The sequence below is a fragment of the Cucurbita moschata genome, unplaced genomic scaffold, assembly GCF_002738365.1.
Source record: "Cucurbita moschata cultivar Rifu unplaced genomic scaffold, Cmos_1.0 Cmo_Scf00006, whole genome shotgun sequence".
Classification (NCBI taxonomy): domain Eukaryota; kingdom Viridiplantae; phylum Streptophyta; class Magnoliopsida; order Cucurbitales; family Cucurbitaceae; genus Cucurbita; species Cucurbita moschata.
The window spans coordinates 1,763,870-1,787,763 of record NW_019268522.1 but is presented as its reverse complement, the minus strand read 5'-3'; the positions used below and the strand labels follow the sequence as shown (position 1 = coordinate 1,787,763).

Genomic DNA, 23,894 nt, shown 5'->3' with positions numbered 1-23,894 from the left:
CTATCCTTTACAGTCGAGCTGCTTCGTTCCTCTCCCTATTGGTCATGCCAAACTGATTAGCTAAGCGAATCCCTCAGAGTCGGGCTTTAGCCTCCACCTCTATTTTCTTTTTTCCTGACTATACTGTTTGTAGAACTGTTAATTCAAAGGTTTTTTGTTTACTTTTACGATTGTTTTTTAGAATAATTGAAGCTGTTCGTATGAAAATTATGAACTCAAGGAGTTCATAATCTTAGTTTTCTTAATTTTTGTACATTGAAACGAATATTATAAACTCTAATTAATATATAACAGTTCAAGTCCCCTGCTAGCCAATATTGTTCTCTTCGAACTTTCTCTTTTGGGCTTCCCCTCAAGGTCTTAAAACGTGTCTATTATGGAGAGGGTCTAGCTCTCCTCCGACCAGTGCCTTGCACCGTATCGTAGGCTCTGATACCATTTACAACAACCTAACTTCATCACCAGTAGATATTGTTCGCATTGGCCCGTTACAAAGCGTCGTTAGTCTCACAGTTTTAATTGCAACCTTACTGCATGTAGATATTGTATGCTTTTGTCCGTTACGTCGTCAGCCTCACGATTTTAAAATGCCTTTGAGAAATGCTTGGTTCCTTTCTCCAACGATCCAGGGATATAGTTGAAGAGATATATTTTAATATTTTAAAAAATAATATATCATTTAGCCATTTGGATTTTAAAAATAATATATCATTTATCCATTTGGAACAAAATCAACTTCCCGCGAACGCCGACAATGGAGGCGCTGTATCTCTCCACTTCAGCACCAACCGTTCTTCCATTTCGGAAAACCGTTGGCTCTCGAACCATTTCAAAATCCTCGATTCCCTTCCCTTCTTCATCAAAGTCTCGATTCGCAACGATTTGCAGGCAAAGAATTGATGGAGAAGATACGCCTCTCTCCAATGCTATGGATGCTTACAGATTGTTCGGCGTCGACCCGACCTGCTCCGAATCCGAGCTCAAAGCCGCTTTTCGAGCTAAAGTACGTAGGTTTTACTCGTTGCGATGAAAAATCGAATTGTAGTATCTAGATTTGAGTTTTCGGAATCTGATTGGGAAGCGATTAAGTGATTGGCTACTTAGGTTGATTGTAGAATTTTTGGTTTTCTGTACCGATTTTCAATTCGGCTCCGGATGTTTGGCCGTGCAGGTGAAGCAATTCCATCCAGACGTGAATAGAGATGGAAATTATTCCGATTCTATGATTCGTCGTGTAATTCAGGCGTACGAGGTAGCTATTCATATATAGTATCAAGAAGAAAGTTGTGTGGTGTTCTTATCTCATTGGTAAACGTTGTTTCTTTGGTAGGATGAACATTATGGCAATCATCATTCATGATGACCTTAATTTGATTGTTATCTCCGCGTCCTTTATTACATTGTAGAATTCAAAACTATTGTTCTGTTGTTTCGAGAGAAAGTGCATAGAGAGTAATCTACGAATGGAAAAGATCACCATTAAAGGTTAACGATGAAATATTCAAGCCATAAGTACTTGTTTCGATGCTGACACCACAAGAGACTGTAACAAGCTGGAACTATTTGTGTTCTGATGAAGAACTTGTTCACTTCTATCATCTATGTTATAGTCAATTATGAAACTCAACAATCACTATGCTTTCTACAATATGCAGATGTTGTCAAGTTGCAGCCGAACCGAGTTCATTGAGAGGTATCGTTGTGCTTTTGGTGTTGTTCTTAATGTGTATAGAGCTGCTTAAAATTCTTGCAGCATTCATCATAGAATAAATTGTGTAATGACCATATTCTTGGAAAGTGCAGGGGAATTCTTATTTATAAATGAAAGGTTATAGATAATATGTAACTGTGAGATCCCACCTCGGTTGGAGAGGTGGAGAGGAGAACGAAGCATACTTTATATAGGTGTGGAAACCTCTCCTTAGCATACATGTTTTAAACACCTTGAGGGGAAGCCCGAATGAGAGAGCTCAAAGAGGACAATATCTGTCAGCGGTGGGCTTGAGCTGTTACAAATGGTATCAGAGCTATATACGGGGCAATGTGCTAGTGAGAAGGTTGAGCCCCAAAGAGGGGTGGGCACGAGACAGTATGCCAGCAAGGATGCTAGGCCCTGAAGAGGGTAGATTGGGGGGTCTCACATTGATTGGAGAAGGGAACGAGTGCCGGTCAGGATGCTGGGCCCCTAAGAGGTAGATTGTGAGATCCCATCGGTTCGGGAGGAGAATGAAGGACCCTTTATATAGGTGTGGAAACCTTTCACTAGCAGATGCGTTTTAAAAACTAGCCTGAAAGGGAAAGCCCAAAGAGGACGATCTGCCCGCGGTGAGCTTGGGCTATTACAACAACAATGAATTACTTTTTACTCAAAATTTACCATATATTAGGGAGATTAAAGGTCCATTATTGACGTTTTATAATTTGATAATGTTCATTTCTATCATTATTCGATGATATATCTATTGTTCATTTTTTATGGAACTCTCACAATCAAACATATGAACTCAGGGAATGTTTAGATCCTTTTGAAAACCCAGAATGTGATGCATTTGATGTCTTTGTTAATGAGTTTCTTTGTGTTGGAAAAGGTACCATCTTTGCTCCAACTTATGAATGTTACAATTTAAGTTCTTTGTTACAATACAACAATCTACATGTGTTGTGTCATAACATTGTGCAGGCTGCCCATATTCGTGTGTAGACAGAGCTCCCCATGCCTTCACTTTTGCTTCGTCCACCGGGACAGCCCGGGCGACTTCTCAAGGTTCGTTCGAGTGATTATATGCAATTATAATTTCAGTATTTCGAGTGACATATGAAATGTGTGTTATTCCTACGACGATTTTATCTTTTGATAAACTAGGACACGGTGAAGATTATCAGGTTCAAATTGCAGTTGGCCAATGCCCCAGAAGCTGTATACATTATGTAACACCTTTGCAAAGAATCATTCTGGAAGAGCTACTTGACAGGTACAAAAATATTCCAACTTAGATTCATGTTCGAAACTGTGGTGTCCCACATTGGTCGGGGAAGAGAACAAACCACCATTTATAAAAGTATGGAAACCTTCCCCTAGAAGACGCGTTTTAAAGCCTTGAGGGGAAGCCCGAAAGGGAAAGCCCAAAGAGGACAATATTTGCTAGCGGTGGATTTAGGTCGTTACTAATGATATCAGAGCCAGACATTGGACGATGTGCCAGCCTTCTCGCCGTTCCCTGAAGGGGGTAGACACGAGGCGGTGTGCTAGTAAGGACGCTGGGCCCCAAAGGGGGGTGGATTTGGGGACGGTCCCACATCGATTGGAGAAAGGAAAGAGTGCCGGCGAGGACGCCGGGCCCTGAAGGGGGAGTAGATTGTGATGTCCCACATTGGTTGGGGAGGAGAACAAACCACCATTTATAAGGGTGTGGAAACCTTTCCCTAGCAGACGCGTTTTAAAGCCTTGAGGGGGAGCTCGAGAAGGAAAAGCCCAAAGAGAACAATATCCACTAACAGTGGATCTGGGTCGTTACAGAAACCTTACGACTAGAAATCTCAACCCCTCTAAACTTGAATTTTATACTGAATTTATATTATTTATTAAAGGTTCTTACCTTTACTTTATTAGTTTAATTAGAAAAGTAGCCTAGTTCGGCTGGGTGAAGCTCCGAATGGAAAGAGTACTCTCGTTAAAATAGGTTCTTACCGCATAGCTTTTTGGTGACTTAAGTTCATCTTTGTTTGTGTAGTGCCTTGGATGTGCCATATGATAATTCAGCAGAGGCAGATTTACTATATTCTCTTATAGTGAAATCAAAATTCGAGAATAATCGATACAGAAAGCCGAAGAGGGAGCCAAAGACGTCGACCGAACGAGTCGATTGGTATTGAAATCTTGATTTTACCGTCTCGTGTTGAACTGAATCAAGAAGAAACCAATGCAGGTGACAAAATATCTTCTAAGTTCTCTAAAGAAACATATGTGTTAGAGTTCGGTGGGTTAGTTTATTACCCATCAAATGGGATCATTTCGATTCTTTAAATGTTTTAGATTAAGATTTGTATATATCTTAGGGGATCGTTTTGTAATAGAATTATTATTATTATTTTATAATTAAAATACATATTTTAAGTGGAATGGCTCGATAGCTAACTATAAGATAGTTTGTATGCTAAGGTGTGGCTCTAGGTAAGCTAATTATATATATATATATATATATATACATAGTTTCTCCCTCATTTCTTCTTTTTTTTTTCTCTTGAATAAGGGCTATCCATCGAGTAAAGGGAGGTTTTACTACAGTGATTCGAGCGGTTGGTGTTGGTGTCCTCTTCCTCTTCGAGAGTTGCGGGTCTTTCTGCATGAGTGGTAGCTCACGCGCAAAACTCCTCGTACATGAGTTCTAGTCGTTGCGCAGCGGTCTGTTTCTTGACTTCGCTTGCGCGATGATGATTGGTTTCATCCATCCTCGACCCTAATGAAATTGAGTATTCCAGTGGGTAGGGTTTGATGGATAGAGCGCCCGCCTCCTCTTCAGACGTGTTCGACCATATATATTTGTTTATTTATTTATTTGTGTTTAAGGTTTTTTATTTTTATTTTTGCAGGAACTCAACATAGGATGAGGGTGAGAGCGAAGGAGTTGAATAATCATTATTTTAAGAAAAGGTTTTATTTATTTTTTTATATGGGAGAGGGAGTAAAAATAAATAATTGGTAAGCATAGTTCAACGGGGGAACGTAGACTTGCTACTGTTAGGTGAACTATTCTCCACAATGGTATGTTATTTGTCTACTTTGAGCATAAACTCTCTTGACTTTACTTTGGGCTTCTCCAAAATGTCTCGTTCCAATGGAGAGAGTAATCATTGATTATAAACCCATGATCATTTTTTAAATTAATCCATATCCAACCACTATATGGAGGCCGATGTGGGACTTTCATCCAACAGCTATATGGAGGCCGATGTGGGACTTTCATCCAACAGCTATATGGAGGCCGATGTGGGACTTTCATCCAACAGCTATATGGAGGCCGATGTGGGACGACTTTCATCCAACAGCTATATGGAGGCCGATGTGGGACGACTTTCATCCAACAGCTATATGGAGGCCGATGTGGGACTTTCATCCAACAGCTATATGGAGGCCGATGTGGGACGACTTTCATCCAACAACTATATGGAGGTAAACGAAAGGACGGGGAAAGCTTGAACACATTTGTCCGGGGTGAATATAAGTATATTGAAATTCGGAGCATAAAATCGGTCTCTTCCACCATGAGATTTGAGGTTCGAACCACCAAAATAATAATAATAATAATAATAATTCAATTGAAAAAATAACAATAATAATTCAAATGAGTCGGGGCTCCGTTGGGTCGGATTTGAAAAAAGCGGAGCTCCGAAAACGTCATTTTAAATAATATATAGCCGTTTGAAACAGCGTCGGTAGCCATTTGAAATCTCTCCGAATTCAGTCTCAAACCCTACTTGACCGTTGCTCTCTCTCTCTCTCTCTCTCTCTCTCTCTCCACTCAGCTCTGCTACTTCTTCTGCTTCTTCATCAAAATTCTTGGCATTTCTCTCGAAATTTCACGTCCTCATTCTCTTTGAATCCATGGATGGTACCCTTTCTCTCTTTGGGGCGGGATTTTGTGGGGGACAGGAGCGGATTTGTTTGTTGATTTGATTGATTTCTTAATTTGAGGAGTTATTGTTTAAATTTCAGATGCAACGGTGGAATTCGCATCAGAATTATGCCCTCCGGTTGTTCCTAGTTGTGATCCGAGGCCTCTGCCTTCATTATTCGGTTCAGGTTCGTTAATTATTCAATTTTCAACGATTCTTTCTTGGTCTCGATGTGAAAAGAATGTTCGTTTTCATGGATCTGTTTCGACCCGGAATCCATGGCTTTGTTTTCGTTCTTTTTATTAGAAATCAAGTTGACCTATTTACATTCAGTTAGAGCATTAGGATTTTCTATTGTGGAGCCGTTTTTGTTTTTCTTTGTATGTTTCTTCCTGCTAATTTCCTAATTGCACACCATCATCTGTGTTTATCTTGATTTCGGTTTGGAAACTGAGGATTGAAAGGAGTGGCTATCTTCACGACCAATTCAAATGTTTATGATGATCTTTTCTGTAAACTTGTTTGATCCTACTGTTTGGTAGTATTTTCACTAAAGTTCTCAGTTGTCCAGACATTGCTGTGAGAGAATCTTTTGAACATGCGGATAAGATGGAGAGCGGATTATCTAGCGATGAATCCCAATTAGCATCACCAGATGGAGCGCAAATACTTCCAATCCTTCAAAAGGTCATTGACTTAGGCAACAAAGTAGAGGTATGAAGTAATTGAAGTCTTGTTTTTCCCAATTAGCATCACCAGTTCATTTTTTGTACTCTATGTTGTGAGGATATATGATATGACGAATCACTTGTTCATTTCTGGTTCCAGAATTTGAAGAATGAACATATGCTCCTAACTGAACGATTCAAATTAGACACTGATGCTTTTCCAGGCCCTGAATTTGTAAAAACTCTTCAACTTCTAGGTAGCTTTCTTCTACCACCCAACCACTTTCCATCATTTCGACTTATTAATCGCTCCTGAGCGACTAATTCTTGGCTGCTTGTTTTCTTTTAGGTACAGAACATGAACTTTTAAAGAAGAAATACCTTGGAGAGGTCACTGAGCGAAAGAGACTTTACAATGAAGTGATTGAACTGAAAGGGAATATTAGAGTTTTCTGCAGATGTAGACCATTAAACGAAAGCGAATTGACCAATGGATCTACCTCTGTGATTGAATTTGATTCATCTCAGGATAATGAGATTCAAGTTGTTTCTTCTGATTCTTCAAAAAAACAGTTTAAATTTGATCATGTGTTCAAGACAGAGGATGGCCAAGGTAATTGTAAGAATTAGTGGCTAATTTTGAAGTTACTGTAAATTCTTAATCCATATATTGATGATAAGTTTTCAAAATGTGTAGAAACTGTTTTCGGTCAAGCTAAGCCTGTTGTAGCTTCAGTGATGGATGGGTATAATGTCTGCATATTTGCTTATGGACAAACTGGAACGGGGAAGACATTTACTATGGAGGGAACGCCTGAAAACAGAGGAGTCAACTACCGGACTCTGAAGGAACTGTTCAAGATTTCCGAAGAGAGAGATGGTGTTATGAAATATGAATTGTATGTCAGCATGTTGGAGGTTTATAATGAGAAGATAAGGGACCTCTTGGCTGACAACTGCAATCCAAATCTGAAGAAGTGAGTTTTTGTTTTTCTATTTCTGATAATTTTTCATGGAATATTTGGATACGGTGATTGTGAGATCCCACGTTGGAGAGGAAAACGAAACATTTTTTACAAAGGGTGTAGAAACCTCTCCCTAGTAGACACGTTTTAAAAATCTTGAGGGGAATCTCGAAAGGGAAAGCCCAACGACGACAATATTTGCTAGTGGTGGGCTTACGCTGTTACAAATAGTATCAGAGGTAGATACCGAGTGGTGTGCCAGCGAGAACGTTGGTCCTTGATGGGGGGTGGACACTGGGCAGTGTGTCAGCGAGGATGAACGAGTGCCAGTAAGGATGCCGGACCTTGAAGGGGGGTTGGATTGTGAGATCCCACATCGGTTGGAGAGGAGAATGAAACATTCTTTATAAGGGTGTGGGAACCTCTCCCTAGTACACGCGTTTTAAAAACTTTGAGAGTAAGCCCGAAAGGAAAAGTCCAAAGAGGACAATATCTGCGGGTTGAATGGCTCCAAAGATTTAATTATCATATTAAGCTCATGCTTGCATTAGTCTTCTAAGATACTTGTTATTTGTTTGATTGCGAGATTTCTTCTACTAGACTTGAAAAATCAACTAATGACCACTTCAAATGAAACACATTAATAATGTTAAAAATATTGGAAGAGATTGTTAATATATGTGGTACGTTTTAAGGTTGGAGATTAAGCAAGCAGCAGAAGGAACACAGGAAGTCCCTGGATTGGTTGAAGCTCAAGTTTATGGAACTGAAGAAGTGTGGGAACTACTCAAGTCTGGCGGCCGGGCAAGATCTGTTGGATCTACCAGCGCGAATGAGCTAAGCAGCCGATCCCACTGGTAAAGTTCTTGTCCAAACACCATGTTTTTACCTTGAAAAACATGTTCTACAATAAATAGATACACTTTTTGTGTGCCAGATCTTTCTTTAACAGCATTTGTCAAGTAAATTTTGTTCTTACAAGATGATTCAACAATTACCATTGCATCATGTAGCTTGTTGCGAGTCACTGTCAAGGGCGAGAGTCTTATAAATGGACAGAGGACAAAGAGTCATCTTTGGCTGGTCGACTTGGCTGGTAGCGAGCGCGTGGGGAGGATTGACGTTGATGGCGAAAGATTAAAGGAATCTCAGTTCATTAATAAATCACTTTCCGCTCTCGGTGATGTCATCTTCGCCCTTGCCTCTAAAACCGCTCACGTTCCTTACAGGCATTTCTCCATCCAACTCTCTTATTTCTCATCCAACTCTCTCATTTCCGCTCTCGGTTATATCTGACTGAGTTTTATTTACTTTTCTTGTAACAGAAACTCTAAACTCACTCATTTGCTGCAAAGTTCATTAGGTGGGCTTCATTGCCTTAATACTTTGATCCTTATTCTTTACTGTGAAGCTTCATCCTGAGTTAAATTAGTGGTCTCTCTGGTATGACATTAAGTTCTATGTGCAGGAGGAGATTGCAAAACCCTGATGTTTGTACAGGTTAGTCCAAGTTCAGCGGACGTTGGAGAGACACTCTGCTCGTTGAATTTCGCTAGTCGAGTTCGAGGGATCGAGAACGCCCCTGCTCGCAAACAGACAGATCTCACAGATCTGTTCAAGTTCAAGCAAATGGTATCCAAACACGGGAAAGTTTGGTTCTTTCAGTGCTTTGACCTTGTTCTTAACAAGTTTTTTTAACATACAGGCAGAAAAATCCAAGCATGACGAGAAGGAAATGAAGAAGTTACAAGATAATGTGCAATCGTTGCAGTTGAGACTCACTGCTAAGGAACATAATTGCAGGAATCTTCAAGAGAAGGTAATAGATTTAAGTTTCTAACCATGTTCTTGTAATAAATCTACAAGATTTTTAAGTTCTTACACAATTTTTTTACAAGATTTTCGCTATGAAGAAAAGATTTTCGTTATTGGCTTTGTACGAACAGGTTCGAGATCTCGAGAGTCAACTAGCAGATGAGAGGAAAGCCAGACTAAAACAGGAAAGTAGAGCTCTTGCTGCTACTTCTACCGCTGCCTCTCTTCCAAAGTTGGCAGCTCCCAAAACTGTTACAGAAAAGAAGCCACCATTAGGTCCTTCTAAACTAAGGCTACCCCTAAGAAAGATAACCAATTTCATGCCGCCACCTATGACGTCGTCCCCCGTACCATCCAAGAAAAGGCGTGTCTCGTCGTTCATAAATACTGCTCCTCCTCCTCTAACAGAAGGCAAAGAAAATGGCCACAGAATGATGACAACTGCAGCAGCAAACACAAGAAGCCTACTGGTACCAAGACGACGTTCACTTGCTGTTAGACCAACTCCAACAACAACGACGACAACGACAACGACGCAGGTTTTTCAACCCAAGAGGCGGGTTTCAATGGCTACGCTTCGTCCGGAGCTGAACTCTCACATGACAACACCACTTCACACTTTGGGGCCACAAGAATTTGCAACAAGGAAAGCACGATACTCAAAGTTGTTCTCTCCATTACCAGAGTTCCAAGCATCAGTAGAGGCAACACCAATTGCCATGAGGAGCAGTAGCAGCAAGTTCATGGGGAGCCCTCCAACTCAAGGTGTCCCCAAAGTTATTGCATTGCAAAGAAAACCAGTAGTGTGGAGTCCTCTCAAGTGGAGAGAGCTGAGAAACTTCAGGAGGCCATCTTTAATACCGTCTCGACTTTCCTCTACGGAGTTCCAATGACGATATACAGCCTTCGTCTCGACCACCTTCCCACTGCTCTGCAAAGAAAGCCATCAAATGTGGAGTCCTATCGCTCAAAACTTGCAGTAGGCCATCTTTAATACCGACCCCGTCGCGATCTCCTACCGAGCAAGTTCCAATGACGATATCGTCTTCAGCATTATGGTACAACTGGTCTGTTTCTTCTCTACAGCATGTTCTCTGTGATTACTACTATAATAACAATTCTTTTTATAGGGTGTTTACAGCTAAATTGTATGCTTCTGGCTTACCAAATGAAGTCTCAAGAAACACAAAGTCAAGTTTAGATTTGTACTCTTTATACTTTAGAGATCAGAAATTTACTGTTTTGTTTCCATGTCCTTTTGGAGGCAATGCTGTGAAGGATTCCTCTTTCTCTCCTTCCTCTACTTCCTCTGAGCGTTTGTGTTGCTCGGTCCTTCACCGACATGTACCCAACGATCACCGACGCGTTTGATTCGAGCAATTCATCTTTTGAGAACGTAAGTATGGTACTAACCTTGTATGTATAAAGACATCACATCTCGTTGATCATTTACAACCTCTCTCAATAGGATTTGGTGCACCAAAGGGTTGTTGAACACCATATTCAAGCTTATGCATGCAACTTAACGTTCTAGATATCTAACCATTAGTGTCATCTCAAACTGAACAGTAGATATCATAATTCATTTTGATATGATAATTTGTAACGGTCCAAGTCCACTGTTAGCAGATATTGTCTTCTTTGGACTTTCCCTTTCGAGTTTTCCATCAAGATTTTTAAAATGCGTCTACTAAGGAAAGACTTTCACACTCTTATACGGAGTGCTTTGTTCTCTATGGGGATCTCACAATCTACTCGGGACTTGTTCCCCTCCCCAATCTATGTGAGATCTCGCAATCTACCTCCCTTCAGATCTCACAATCTACCTCCCTTCAGTATCTCACAATCTACCTCGGGCCTAGTTTGCTCGTTGGTACTAATTCTTCTCTCCAATCAATATGAGATCTCATATATTTAATTTTCGATCTCAATACCGAATCTTGATTCATTTTGATATTTATTTAGGGTCACAACCTCACAAGTTTATGATCAATTTTAAAACAAACAAAGATTAAATTACAAATTCAGTGTTTAAACTTATAAGTTTGTGTCAATTAAGTAATTAATAGTTCATGAATTTTAAAAAATGCTTCTAATATGCGTATAAATTTTCTACTTTATTTATTCGATTTTTTTTTTAACTTACAAATCTATTGAACACAACTTATAATTTATTACCCTATCACATCAATTTTATGTTTAATAGATTCGTGGAAAAAAAATGAAAAACATTCCTAGATACAAAAGATAATGAGAATTTAACACAAATCAAACATCATTTAGTTTGATATTTCTCAACGTTCATAGTGTCCACAGTAGTTGCTCAAAAACAACTCTTCTTTGCTTGACAAAAAGGCAAGTTTTGGTCACTTAGAAAAACGAATGACCCTTTTACAAAATGTGTAGTAAAATCAAACAACGTTTTGTTTGTGTTGTTTGATGAGAGAATTACACGAGGAAAAATGATACACAGACTTGGACAGGAAAACCTGTGCCACTTTTATAGCATCAAACCATATAATATTGTACACACTAATAATCATACACTTCTCTATTCACCACTGGATACAAAATTGTAAAACATGCATCCTTTAAAAGAACAAAGAACAAAGACAGGTGATTTAGCAAATACCTCATTTTGTCCTCTTTTTTCCCCTTTCATTGAGAATCTGATCATGATCGTGCTTCTTACCCAGTTAGGGGGCTTCTTCACTTCATACACTCCACAAGGACTGCAGAGGGAAGGACAAATGAGAAGAGAAACTCAGCTGAAGTAGTTTGAAGCTATGCTAATCTTTCCTCACTTCCTCGGGAGATGAATTTTTCCTGTTTTCCCTCCCTGCACCCGACGCGTCGTCCCTGTCAACAGTTCGTCACATCATGCATATTGCCATGGTAGAATTACATACTGTGTAAAGACGAAATGAAACGTAGATATCTACCGGAATGGAGATGCAAATCGTGTTCGCTCTCTCGGCCTGCTGATGGCTTTATCCTTTGGAGATGACGTTTTGCCTCCCGTGCCAGCTTGACGCATCATCTCTGTAAACAAGACAGTTGCATAGTCATATGTAATAATTGTTAAGATCGCACAACAACGCACACAATCGATCTAGATGAACACAAAGAAATAGGAGAAAGAAAATGTAAGGACGTTTTTGTATTAATGACTTCGTACAGAGAAAATACAGAGAATAGAAAAAAATATATCTTCAATCACTACCTAAGGGGTATAGGGGTATATATATGGTTTCAGTTTACTATATATAGCTTTATCAGATATAACCACCTACTATATATAAATATCTACCATATATTTTTCAGACTCCTATAAAGGCATTGGTCGTATGATTGCTATCTTCTTATTTAAGGCATAAAGAATAGTTATTTACCTCGTTTCCTCTCGAGCTCTTGATCAAGCTCTTCTTTCCACTTCCTCTGTATTTCAGAATAGTGTTTACTGCTAGATGAGAAAACATGTTACTCACCAAGGTATCAAGAATGCTACAGATGTTAATGATACTAAGCCTGCTAAAAGAACATCCAAAATTCAAACCTTGGACTACCAGCTTCTGGCTGACCATCAACTAGAAGTCCTTTCCAATCATTGAGTTGTGACCTCTGATCATTTGCATTACCCCTGCTGCTGCTATCACTCCCTGGAGTCCCAGTGCCGAAGGCATCGAATGCTGGGGATAGATGACCGGGACTTCGACTTGGTGACCGACTTTTTGGGGGCAATTTCAAGTATTTAGGAGTAGTTTCATCTTGTTTACTCTCTACAAAAACTGGAGAGCAGGATCCATTCAAACTATTGTAAAACTCCTCATATAGTGGTGACTGCAGTTTCTTCAATTCAAGAGCCTGAGGCATTGAAATCATGTACAAAAATTTAGATCAAACAGGTTCATTTAATAAAACTGCAAAGGGGATAATTAGAAAGACGAACTAGTTGCTATTTCAAACTGAAAATCCAAACCTTCTTATCCAAGAATGCTTTAATTTTTGATTCAGTAAGCTCATCCTCATCTTCAGAAAGTGATCGTCCACTAGGAAATGAGAAGTTTTGGTCATCATCAAAAACTTCAGAACAGCTGCCAGGTGCTAGAGTTTGCTCATCTAAATCGCTTCCTTGCTTTACTACTGAACTTTGATCAAATTTGCAGTCCTCGTCATCCGACGGCTCACAGATTGGGTTATAACTCTATATAAACCACCCCCACCCCACCCAAAAAAAAGAAAGAAAAAAAAAGTGAAGTTAATTTCCAGAGATCTCTGGACGGAGAACTGAAAATGGATCCAAACATTTTCCTCACCTTGAAATTCCCAGATGTCATAGAAGACCTGAGTTTTACTTCATCTAACATAAAATCATCATTGTCATCAACCTGACACATTTCATTATCACTGTTTGTTCCCCACGTATCATTTTCTAGTTTGTTTGCGGTGTATAGTTTTGAGCAGCTCAGACTATCCAAATTACAAATATCACTTGATCCAGGATGCGTTGGAGTTTTGCTGTCAAGAAAAAAAAATGTGAAAAACCTTAATATTGCAAGCAGGTGAATGCACAATTCTTCCAGTCGCTGAATTTTTAAATTCACCTCATTTCAAGGTTTGAGGTATATAAAAGTGAATGGGTATCCAAGGGCTCCTGAAGATGGCAAATTTACCGTTACAAACAGGAAGACAAATAATCATGAATAAATTATTCTGATTCTTTAATCCTCTAACCGTGCATGCATCACGTGATACAAGTAGAGATTCTGGGTCCTCCCCAGTAACAAAAGGATGCTGCACACAACAAAGCCGGACGGTTAGATGATAGTTAAAACTATCGCTCCTTTGGCACTATTTCTGTCAGTCTATGCATCTGACAATTTGTTCTTGTCGAGTAAAACAAAAATATTAATCAAGTAAAAAATCACCTTCAGGAGTTCAGATGCAGCTGGTCTTAAGTTGGGTTCCCTGCAATTTGGCCCACATCAATTTGACTTCCCATAAGAAATAGTGTCAAAGAGGAGCTAAAGAAAAATATTTCAAACGAATCTCAAAGTTGGACCATTGTTAACATATGATTAGTTTTCTTAAGATCAGGGTTAGAAATGCAAAGAAATGAAACGTACTTCTGCAAACATTTCAACAGAAAATCTTTAGCTTCAACAGAAAGCTGCTCAGGGATTGGTGGATGAGACTTTGTTGTGCCTATATGAAAAAGAGCAGCAACCTAAAAGAAATGTATTGTTAGTTCACTTTACAAGAATGATTTAATCCACCACCATTCAAACATCTTCAAGTAATAAGATACCTCTTGATACTGTTGGCTCCAAGGAGGCTTTCCTGTAGCCATCTCAATAACAGTGCATCCAACACTCCATATATCCGCAGAGCTAGGAATAATTATCACATACTTACGATCATCCATCTCATCAAATTAATATTTAGTCAAAGGCAAGGCTACATAAGACCAATTATTTGTTTACTACATATTTGATTCTCTAAAAGAACAACTATCAAAATTCGGTCATAACTGAGCTCGAACCTGCTTTATTGACTAAAAATATATTTGCTTCGAAATTTTTTGTCAAAAAAAATTGAAATCAACATTTAAAAGTTAATGATTGATATCAAATATTCCGAAGAGAATGTAGATTCTAAGTAGAGTTTGACTTCAGTCAGTTCTTACAAACTATGCCCAGTCTGCAGAATTACTTCAGGAGCCATCCAATATGGAGTACCCTTCATAGACTTTGCACCTGAAATTGTAGCCTACAACAATGGAATCTTGATCAGAAGGCAGATAGCTTTCAAACCAAATAAAAGTCAAGGATCGTTGACTTTACCAGCTCGACAACCTGTTTCGATGCACCAAAATCAGCAAGCTTAATGCATCCCTTGTTATCTACAAGAATATTCGCCCCCTGCAATAGAATACAAGAGACACGACATATTTATAACTGACACAGGGGAATGAGAAAATTGTCTGCAAATAATAATGATCATAACTAACACCGACCTTAATGTCCCTGTGCATGATACCATTCTTGTGCAAGTATTCCAGTCCCAGTAATAACTGTTTGGTATATGTTCTTATAACCTACATACAGTACGTATAAAGGATTAGACATTCAATGCTCTGACGCTAGAATGATCAAAGTAGAATATAGAATAACTTACTGCTTCAGGGAAGGCTCCAAATTTCCCCAAAAGAGATGATATTGATCCACCAGGGACAAATTCCAATAATATATTTACAGAATCATCCTCCCTAACCGTGCCCAAATATCTCTAAGAAACAACACAATGTATTCAGTGGGAAAAGTAATGGGCTTCTTTATATAAATGGAAGAGAAGGCCATACTCACAACAATATTTGGATGAGAAAGATCCTTGAGAAGTTTCACTTCTTCCTCAAGCTCCTTAACATGAGCCTGGTTGCAACAAAAACTACTCAAAATTGACAAATAAAGGTCATTTAGATATGAAATATGCATCAACTTGTTCAAAATTTCTTGCTGTTTCTCATTTTTCAGTTCTATTTGAAAAATTTCGTAATTCCTCATAAATCATACTAATATAATATTCATTAAGCAGCCAACAAATTTCTAAAGACTTGTGGAGCTTAACAGCGAGCCACATAATATGTAAAAACAATAAAAACTTAATATTATGAAGCACGAGATTAAAAAATAAAGATGAAAACAATGAAGCCTTGTTTAAAAATCATATTAACCAACACAAAAAGGAAGATTATAACTTTCAAGTATCTAACTCATATCAATGAAAAACTCAAATTAATTAATTCAAACAATTTTTAGTGACTGCATCAGGAATGTGGTTAGTGGCAAATGCCATATATAGTCAGTCATCTGTGATCCAAGATAACCAACTATGTATGCATGCATCTCTATATATAGACTATAGTATAAGTACAATCTTAGAGTTTGGGGTAATGAAAGAACAAGTAACCAATTCAACCAAACTAGAAAATTATAAAATTATAATCAGCTGTCGAAAGGCACACTAAAAAGAAGACCTGCGCTTTCTCCTTCGAAGCGCCATTTGCAGCAATCAGAACCTGAAAGAGAACAACGAAGAAAATTGTCAAAATGAGATCCTACACCCGACAATATGCAGTAATCATTTCACAAGATGTACGAATGGGTGAAACAACAAAAGAAAACGAAGAAAATCCAAAATCGAATCAGAACTCAAAGAAAGCATCGGTTGCAATCAAGAGAAATGGAAACTCAAAAGCAAGCTTCAAAAGCACAATTCACCAATAACAGATGAGTAAACATTACAAAGAGGTAACCAAAAAACCAAAATCGAACTCCAAAGCCAGCAAACCTGTTTAACAGCGAGAAGCTCGCCAGAGCCAAGATTCATGCCCATATACACCCGACCAAAGGCGCCGCAGCCAATCAACTCGCCCTTGCGCCATCGAATCGGAGGCTCAGTTTCCTTGAGAATCGGAGGATAAGCCGACGATGATGGCGAGTGCCTAGAAAACACTCTCGACTTCCTAATACTGGAGTTAATCTTATCAACTAGGGCTCCAACTCCAATTGCAGGAGAATGCGAATCCTCATTCTCAACAGGAGCACGAAACACCAATGATCGGCGAACAGAAGCAAAGATATCTTGCATTTGAGTGATCGGGAGAGATTGAGGGAATGAAGAATCTGCGAAGAACAGGGAAAAAGGAGAGTTTCCGATTAATGGCGGTCGGCAAGAAAATCAGAATCTAGAGAGAGAGAGAGAGAGGAGGGAAACGAAAGTGGAGAGAGATTTTCAAAAAAAGGAAATGAATTAAAATAAAAACATTCAAATAAATAATAAAATTAAAAATAAATAAATAAAAGCCGACAGTGCCGTTCTTAATTGCGAAGGAATCAGTCTAAAAAACAATTTTTATTTTCTAAAGATTCCATCATTTAAATAAATTACATAATTAAAATTTTGAATAATTTAATTAATTAAGTTATAAATATATATATATATATATATATATATATATATATATATATAATTTCAACCATTATTGTTTTTCTAAAAATATTTATAATTTTAATCATTAATAACGGTCGAAAATTTGAACTTTTAATCTTTAATCGCATATACACTGACTAAATACTGACTAATTGAGCTATGTTCAAGTTGATAATATTATGTATTTTTAATCATAATATTTCATATATTCGTACCTCCTATTGAGTTGAATTTTTTGAAAATCGAATATTTGGGTCAACTTGTGAGTTGACTTTTTTTTTTTTTTGTCAACTCGATCAACTTAATTAACTTGAGACTTGGGTTACAATCCAACCCAACTCTAACCTACCTTATTTTTAATATTATTACGGACATTAAAAATATTTGACATTTGTAACCGATGTTAGTGATTCACTCTAACTTGTGAATATTTGATATGTGAATTTTATAATATTTTAGTTATTAATGTATCATATATTGCCGATAAATATAATTTTTTCTAAAAAATCATGATCGGGTCACCAACCAAACCAACACGAAATTTTGAGTTTGATTTCTGAAAAATTGAGGGTTAGATTGGGTTGTAAACTTTATTCACGTTGCTCGAGTCACCGACCAAATCAACCTGAAATTTCGAGATAGTTCAAAAGATTTCTCCGACCTAATCTAACCCATATACACCACTAAAAAAAGATCGATTCACGACATAAAATGACACGAGCAACTTAACTATAATAATTTTAAAAAAAAAAATTGGCCATAAATATATGTAAAATCAATATGGGAGGTCATACCTATAAATTATTTTGGTTCTTTAATTTGTAGTCATATGGTCAAAGTTCTTTATTACAATATTATTGGATTTTTTTACTCATCCGTACATTAAATATTTTTGTTTATTATTTTATAAATTTTCAAAATGGAAGGTTTAGAAAAAAAGAAAAAAAAAACGATTTTAAGTTAATTTATTAACCGAGCTGTGTGCCAGCGAGGATGCTAGGCTCGGGGGTGGATTGTGAGATCCCACATTTTAAGCTAATTTATTAATTGAACTGTGTGCCAACAAGGATACTAGGCTCGGGGGGTGGATTGTGAGATCTCACATCGGTTAGAGGGGAGAACGATGCATTTCTTATAAAAATGTAGAAACCGGAGAACAATATATTCCTTATAAAGGCGTAGAAACCTCTCCCTAACGCGTGAAACTAACGACACTACATAACAGGCTAAAGCAAACAATATCTACGAGCAAGAGGTTTCCACACCTTATAAAAGAATGTTTCGTTTAACGACCCAGGCACACTGCTAGCAGATATTGGGCTTTCCCTTACGGGTTTCTTCCCAACACTTTAAAATAGTCTGATAGGGGAAGGTTTCCACACACTTATAAATGGTGTTTTGTTCTCCTCCCCAACCAATGTGGAACATCACAATCCACCCCCTTTGGGGCCAGCGTCCTTGCTGACACTCGTTTCTTTCTTCAATCGATGTGAGACCACCACCAAATCCACTCCCTTTCGGGTCCCAGCGTCCTTACTGGCATACTGCCTCATGTCTACCCTCCTTCGGGGAACAGCGAGAAGGCTAGCACATCGTCCAGTGTCTAAGTCTGATACCATTTATAACGCCCCAAGCCCAGAACAAAACATCATTTATAAGGGTGTGAAAACCTTCCCCTAGCAGACGCGTTTTAAAGCCTCGAGGGAAGCCCGTAAGGAAAAGCCCAAAGAGGACAATATCTGCTAGCGGTGTGCTTGAGTCGTTACATATCCTTTTCCTCCCCAACCGACATGAGATCCCACAATCCACCCTTTTGGAGCCCAGCGTCCTTACTGGCACACCGTCTCGTGTCTACCCCCCTTCGAGAAACAGCGAGAAGGCTGCACATCGTCCGGTGTCTAGCTCTGATATCATTTGTAACGCCCCAAGCCCAGAACAAAACAATTTATGAGGATGTGGAAACTTTTCTCTAGCAGACGCATTTTAAAGCCTCGTGGGAAGCTCGTAAGGAAAAACCCAAAAAGGACAATATCCACTTGGGTCGTTACCTTTCGTTTCCCTCCTCAACCGACATGAGATCTCACAATCCACCATTTTGGAGCGCAGTGTCCAGCTCACGGAGAAAAAGGCTACAAAAACCAATAGAGTCGGACCCATAACTGATTTGATGAACATGTAATGCTTTTGCTCAAAGAAAACCCCATTTCTTGCGCTACACTCGAAAACCCAAACAAACCCATCAAACCCAAAGACTTTCCATTCCACCCGATTCTTTTTCATGTGAAAATGTTTGTTTTCCACCAAATTTTCTGGGCAAACAAACAAAATTCCTCTGCCCAACACCACTTCTACAATCAACCTCCCTCACCCATTTCCATGGAATCTTTAAACCTTTTCTCTGCATTTCGATCGAAGCCAAAAACAAGATTCTCCACTTTTTGGCGCCAAGCTCTTCAAGGCCAAACCGTCAAAGATCGATCAGAAAGCTCAGAATCCATCGATCTGTAAGTAAGTTCTTCGTTCCGCATTTCAAGATCCAAATGCGTTCTGTCTGATTGCGATCAATATGTTTAAAAAACGAAGCAATGCGATGATTCTTATTGATGATTTCTGTCTTCTGGATTTGAATTTTGCATCCCACTTTCGGTTTTGTAATGATTTTCCCCACATTTTGTTTCAAATTTGGGGTCCCCAGAAGGTAAGATCCTGCAAATTACTGCTATGGAAAAGGGAACTTTATAGCTTTATGTGATTTTCTTGGAGTTTTTGGCCTGCCAAACAAAATCCCATTGGTTCATCATTGATCTGTGCTTTTCACTTTAACATTCTGATGGAGGAATGGAATCTCTATGCTCTGCTTTATTTTCTCTCTGTGTTGCATATACCAATAGGGATTTGCTAGAAGAGTGCTCCAAATGCTTAACACTTTCACATTGTGATTTGTCTCGAGGATTGAGAATTGTTGGGAGAGAGTCCCGTATCAACTAATTAAGGGAATGATCATGAATTTATAAGTAAATAATACATCTCCATTGGTATAAGACCTTTTGGAGAAACTAAAAGCAAACATTGGTATCAAATTCACACCCTTAACTTAGCCATGCCAATAGAATCCTCAAGTGTCGAACAAAGAAGTAGTGAGTCTCGAAGATGTAGTAAAAAAAGTGTCGAACAAAGGGTGTACTTTGTTCGAGGACTCTAGAGAAAGGAGTCAAGTATCGATTAAGGGGAGGCTGTTCGAGGGCTCTATAGGCCTCAGGGGAGGCTTTATGGTGTACTTTGTTCGAGGGGAGGATTGTTGAGGATTATTTAAAGGGAATCCTACATTGGCTAATTAAGGGAATGATCATCGGTTACACCATCCTGGAGATTCGTGATTCCTAACAATTTGAAACCTTGAAAATTTGCACTCGAATGGACCCAAATGGCATAAACTATTTGTCCTTGATGACTATGTCTGAAAGGAAAGAATAAAAATAGACTAAAGCTACTTTATTCATATTCCTAAGGTATGAACCGAACCAGAATCATGAGAAACTGCTGTCTACAGGCCAAAGTTATGAATAAACAGGTTTTGAAACCAACTTTTTCTTTCTCTGCTCATGAGGAACTGCCTAGCTTTTCTGCTTGTACAAGTCAAGAATGCTCAAGCAATGAACATTGAGAAGGTTATTCAAGAAGATCTAAATTGCAAGCCTCGTTTTTTCTGATGCATTTCAGACATTATATGTCCTCTTTCTTCCCTATCTTTGCCCAAAACTGGCCTCCTCAGGGTCTTTGAGCCACTTTCATATGCAGTTTTCCTCTGATTTCCTTTGAGATCGCCCCCGCTTCGTTCTTCGAAGTATTGGAGAACTTGATTTCGATCATCTGGGTAAGATTTAGATTCTTTTCCTTGTGAGTTTTTGATGATTTCTGGTGGAATGAATGAATTGTTCATATGCTATTGCTTTAGCGTTCAATATCCTTAAACGAGGAGTTTTCTTGACTGATACGGTTAGAATCCTTTAAATCTCTAAGAACACAACCCTGTCTGTGGGTCTGCACATTTCAGATTCAGAAACCAAATCAAATTTTTTTCCCCTTCTATTCTCTAAGAAATCTTTGAATCAATTGGTGGCGACGAGGCATTTCGTTCATTTCCCTACAAAACGCTCTTGCTTCTGCACCGAACGGCCAAAAACGATGCTGATCGTTTGTCATTTTCTTCCATATCTCTATAATTCAAGTTTCTAAACATGTTTTAGAGAAATATATAAGGCTTTACAACATAGCTTCTGAATCTGTAGGAAAATAATGTATATACCTTACAATAATCTATTTTATTATCAGATTTGGATGGGACCCACCTGTATTATTAGATTGTTTTTTTAACATTCACCGGTGATTCTGTATGAATTAGAGTGATTAAGTTTGTTTTGTATTGTGCAGATCTTGATGAACATAAGAAAAATGGCAGACGGTGACATTGATTTTCTAGCAGAAACAGATTCACCTCGTGGACTGGGTGAATCTGGGAAGCCTATACCGAGCTCACCTCGAGTGTTGTCGATTCTTTCCTCTGTTTTCGAGAGGTCGATTCAGAAAAATGAAAAGTTATTGAAAAAACTCAAAACGAAAGACAACGTTACGGTTTTCCATGGTTCCCGAGCACCGACCATGGGCATTGGACAATATATTGATCGTATCTCAAAGTACACATGTTGTGGCACTCCTTGCTTAGTTGTTGCCTACATATACATTGAAAGATATCTTCAAAAGATGGATGCTTACCTTACTTCTTTGAACGTGCACCGCCTTCTGATCACCAGCATCATGGTTGCAGCGAAGTTTAACGATGCCGGGTAAGTTTCGATATCACTTAGTTAACTTTGTAATTCGCTCGAGATGACAAGATTTTGAGCTCTGCTAATATTCGTCTTTGTTGGCTTATCATTCATCCATTAACTTGAGATCATATGAAGAGGAATCCATAGTTTCATGATTTATATGAATAGTTGACACTTTTTATAGTGAAAATAGGATGAACATATGATTTAGTTCCTGATATTTGGTCATTCTTCAATTTTGTCCCATATCTTTCAAAAGTTAGTTTGTTTTTGTCGAAAATATCCTATATTTAATATGATGGAACGGACATTTGAAAATGTACCCATGAATCGAAAACTTCATAAAGACCCTCACATGGCATACGTACACATTTTTCCTAGTATAGTGACATTCACGACATAGAATGAAGATATGCATCTAAGATATAATTGAAAATTTTAAAAGATTAGGTACGAAATATGAAAACGAGTGCTTGCAAGATATCAATGCGCAGCTCAAACTAGAGTCATGCTGCTGAACCGATATCAAACATCTTATCTATGCATGCCCGAAAATTGCTTCGATGTTATAACACACAGCTTATTGTGCTATGCTGTGTGCAGGTGCCATAACAACACTTTCTTTGCCAAAGTAGGAGGAGTGAGCACAAAAGAAATGAACAGAATGGAGATAGAATTTCTGTCCAATTTGGACTTCAGACTTCATGTCACTGCAGATGCTTTCAGAGCTCATTGTTTGCAGCTCCAAAAGGAAGGTTTCGGGGAGAACCCGATCGATCATCGACCCGGTAACAAAACTCGAGCTAAATGTTTACCTCAAATTGCAGGCTATACTTGCAGAGCCGTTTAAACATTCGAAAGGAAATCTATCTTCCTTAGCTTTCATGGTTAGTTAGTGTTGAATCTAAGCTCCAATTTTAAACCAAACCCAGAAAGAAGAATGTTTCAACTAGGAAGAGGATGATAGTATTGTAGAGATTCAATGGAAAATGTTTCTGATGAACTCGAAAATCTTATCATTTAATGATATGATTAATTTATTTGAGAATTTGGTTTTTTTTACGATACCTTTAAATGTCGGTATGTAGTTCGAGTTGACTTTCGAACTAGGAACACTAAGTAGCCATATATGTTTTGCAGTCAAATTCATAAATGTCTAAAGAAGATTTAAATAGTTATGTTTCTGTTCTAGAATTTGCAAAAATGTTAAAATTAATTAAATTGAACCAAAATTGATAAAATCTATAAAAATTTATCCAAACCAAAGGGTGTTTATTTTTAACAATTGGTTTGGTAAAAAAAAAATTAAAATTAAAATTAAAAAAGTTCATTTATCATAAAATTAGCTAATTTATAAAAAAGAATCATAAAATGAACATGATAAATAATAGCTTCAAATTAATTTTTTACTATCCTATATTAATCCACATGATTAACAAAAGTTTGTATCAATTAGGTGAACATTAAAAAAATACGGAGCATGTCTTGAATTTTTTATTGTGTCCATTTTGCATTCTAACAAGTTTTTGAACTCAAAAGTGCCTATTAAATTTTAGACCTGTTCTGACCTTTTATTTAAAATTCATGCTCCTATTGGACATAAAATCTAATTTTAATGTTCCATTACACACAAAATTCATTTTGATGTCCAATAGGAGCATGAATTTTTTAAAAATGTCGAACAGGTCTAAAATTTAAACTCTAAAGTTCAAAGAGCTACGACACATTTAATATTTGGAATCCGAGACACATTAGACTCTCAAATAAGGACTAAAGTTCCACCTAGAGATTAACATTGGTCAAGCAAAAATGAAGATAAAACTGTAGAAAAAACAACCATCTGCAAAGATTGAATATTTTCAAAGCAAAAAAAGAATCATTTCCTTTGAATAACTGGTCTGAAAATCATAAACCCTAGCATTAAGAGGGAAAACAAAACCAATAGCCGAATGGGGTTTGATAATTTACTGTTAAATTATATTACAAAAAAAAAAAAAAAAAAAAAAAAAAAA

At 37.9% G+C, this 23,894-nt stretch overlaps 4 protein-coding genes across 15 annotated transcripts; 3 read left to right on the top strand and 1 right to left on the bottom strand.

The window, feature by feature from the left end:
- The first annotated feature begins 710 nt into the window (after window positions 1-710).
- LOC111443953 (chaperone protein DnaJ) lies at window positions 711-4,706 on the top strand. Of its 3 annotated transcripts, none has more exons than XM_023081825.1 (8): window positions 711-1,003; window positions 1,172-1,252; window positions 1,656-1,693; window positions 2,509-2,588; window positions 2,681-2,764; window positions 2,864-2,972; window positions 3,732-3,926; window positions 4,591-4,706. In XM_023081825.1, exons 1-7 carry the CDS (start codon window positions 755-757, stop codon window positions 3,871-3,873), a joined length of 783 nt encoding a protein of 260 aa, XP_022937593.1. In that variant the 5' UTR covers window positions 711-754; the 3' UTR covers window positions 3,874-3,926; window positions 4,591-4,706. The 3 variants fall into 3 exon arrangements, with proteins under 3 accessions (XP_022937593.1, XP_022937592.1, XP_022937591.1); XM_023081824.1 differs by lacking the exon at window positions 4,591-4,706 and adding an exon at window positions 4,251-4,536; XM_023081823.1 differs by lacking the exon at window positions 4,591-4,706 and adding an exon at window positions 4,286-4,535.
- A 561-nt stretch (window positions 4,707-5,267) lies between these two features.
- Window positions 5,268-10,312, top strand: LOC111443949 (kinesin-like protein KIN-14S). 2 transcript variants are annotated; one of them, XM_023081815.1, is made up of 12 exons: window positions 5,268-5,609; window positions 5,714-5,800; window positions 6,185-6,327; window positions 6,442-6,538; window positions 6,631-6,894; window positions 6,979-7,258; window positions 7,942-8,103; window positions 8,260-8,475; window positions 8,572-8,609; window positions 8,715-8,878; window positions 8,952-9,065; window positions 9,193-10,312. In XM_023081815.1, the coding sequence occupies exons 1-12, from the start codon at window positions 5,603-5,605 to the stop codon at window positions 9,952-9,954; spliced, it is 2,334 nt and encodes a 777-aa protein (XP_022937583.1). In that variant the 5' UTR covers window positions 5,268-5,602; the 3' UTR covers window positions 9,955-10,312. The 2 variants fall into 2 exon arrangements, with proteins under 2 accessions (XP_022937583.1, XP_022937584.1); XM_023081816.1 differs by lacking the exon at window positions 5,268-5,609 and having other exon boundaries at window positions 5,717-5,800; window positions 6,177-6,327.
- A 1,224-nt stretch (window positions 10,313-11,536) lies between these two features.
- Window positions 11,537-16,859, bottom strand: LOC111443951 (mitogen-activated protein kinase kinase kinase NPK1-like). 3 transcript variants are annotated; one of them, XM_023081819.1, is made up of 18 exons: window positions 16,412-16,859; window positions 16,098-16,139; window positions 15,427-15,492; window positions 15,239-15,349; window positions 15,078-15,158; window positions 14,905-14,982; window positions 14,748-14,830; window positions 14,370-14,451; window positions 14,188-14,288; window positions 13,990-14,029; window positions 13,796-13,855; window positions 13,666-13,715; window positions 13,378-13,579; window positions 13,041-13,265; window positions 12,618-12,925; window positions 12,454-12,524; window positions 12,004-12,103; window positions 11,537-11,920 (listed from the first exon to the last, which is right to left on the bottom strand). In XM_023081819.1, exons 1-18 carry the CDS (start codon window positions 16,709-16,711, stop codon window positions 11,851-11,853), a joined length of 2,070 nt encoding a protein of 689 aa, XP_022937587.1. In that variant the 5' UTR covers window positions 16,712-16,859; the 3' UTR covers window positions 11,537-11,850. The 3 variants fall into 3 exon arrangements, with proteins under 3 accessions (XP_022937587.1, XP_022937588.1, XP_022937589.1); XM_023081820.1 differs by having other exon boundaries at window positions 12,454-12,521; XM_023081821.1 differs by lacking the exon at window positions 11,537-11,920 and having other exon boundaries at window positions 12,000-12,103.
- Window positions 16,860-19,226: 2,367 nt separating this feature from the next.
- Window positions 19,227-22,928, top strand: LOC111443893 (cyclin-P3-1-like). Of its 7 annotated transcripts, none has more exons than XM_023081734.1 (4): window positions 19,230-19,557; window positions 20,563-20,927; window positions 21,485-21,897; window positions 22,486-22,928. In XM_023081734.1, exons 3-4 carry the CDS (start codon window positions 21,491-21,493, stop codon window positions 22,730-22,732), a joined length of 654 nt encoding a protein of 217 aa, XP_022937502.1. In that variant the 5' UTR covers window positions 19,230-19,557; window positions 20,563-20,927; window positions 21,485-21,490; the 3' UTR covers window positions 22,733-22,928. The 7 variants fall into 7 exon arrangements, with proteins under 7 accessions (XP_022937507.1, XP_022937503.1, XP_022937502.1 ...); XM_023081733.1 differs by having other exon boundaries at window positions 19,230-19,561; XM_023081739.1 differs by lacking the exon at window positions 20,563-20,927 and having other exon boundaries at window positions 19,227-19,557.
- The last annotated feature ends 966 nt before the right edge of the window (window positions 22,929-23,894 follow it).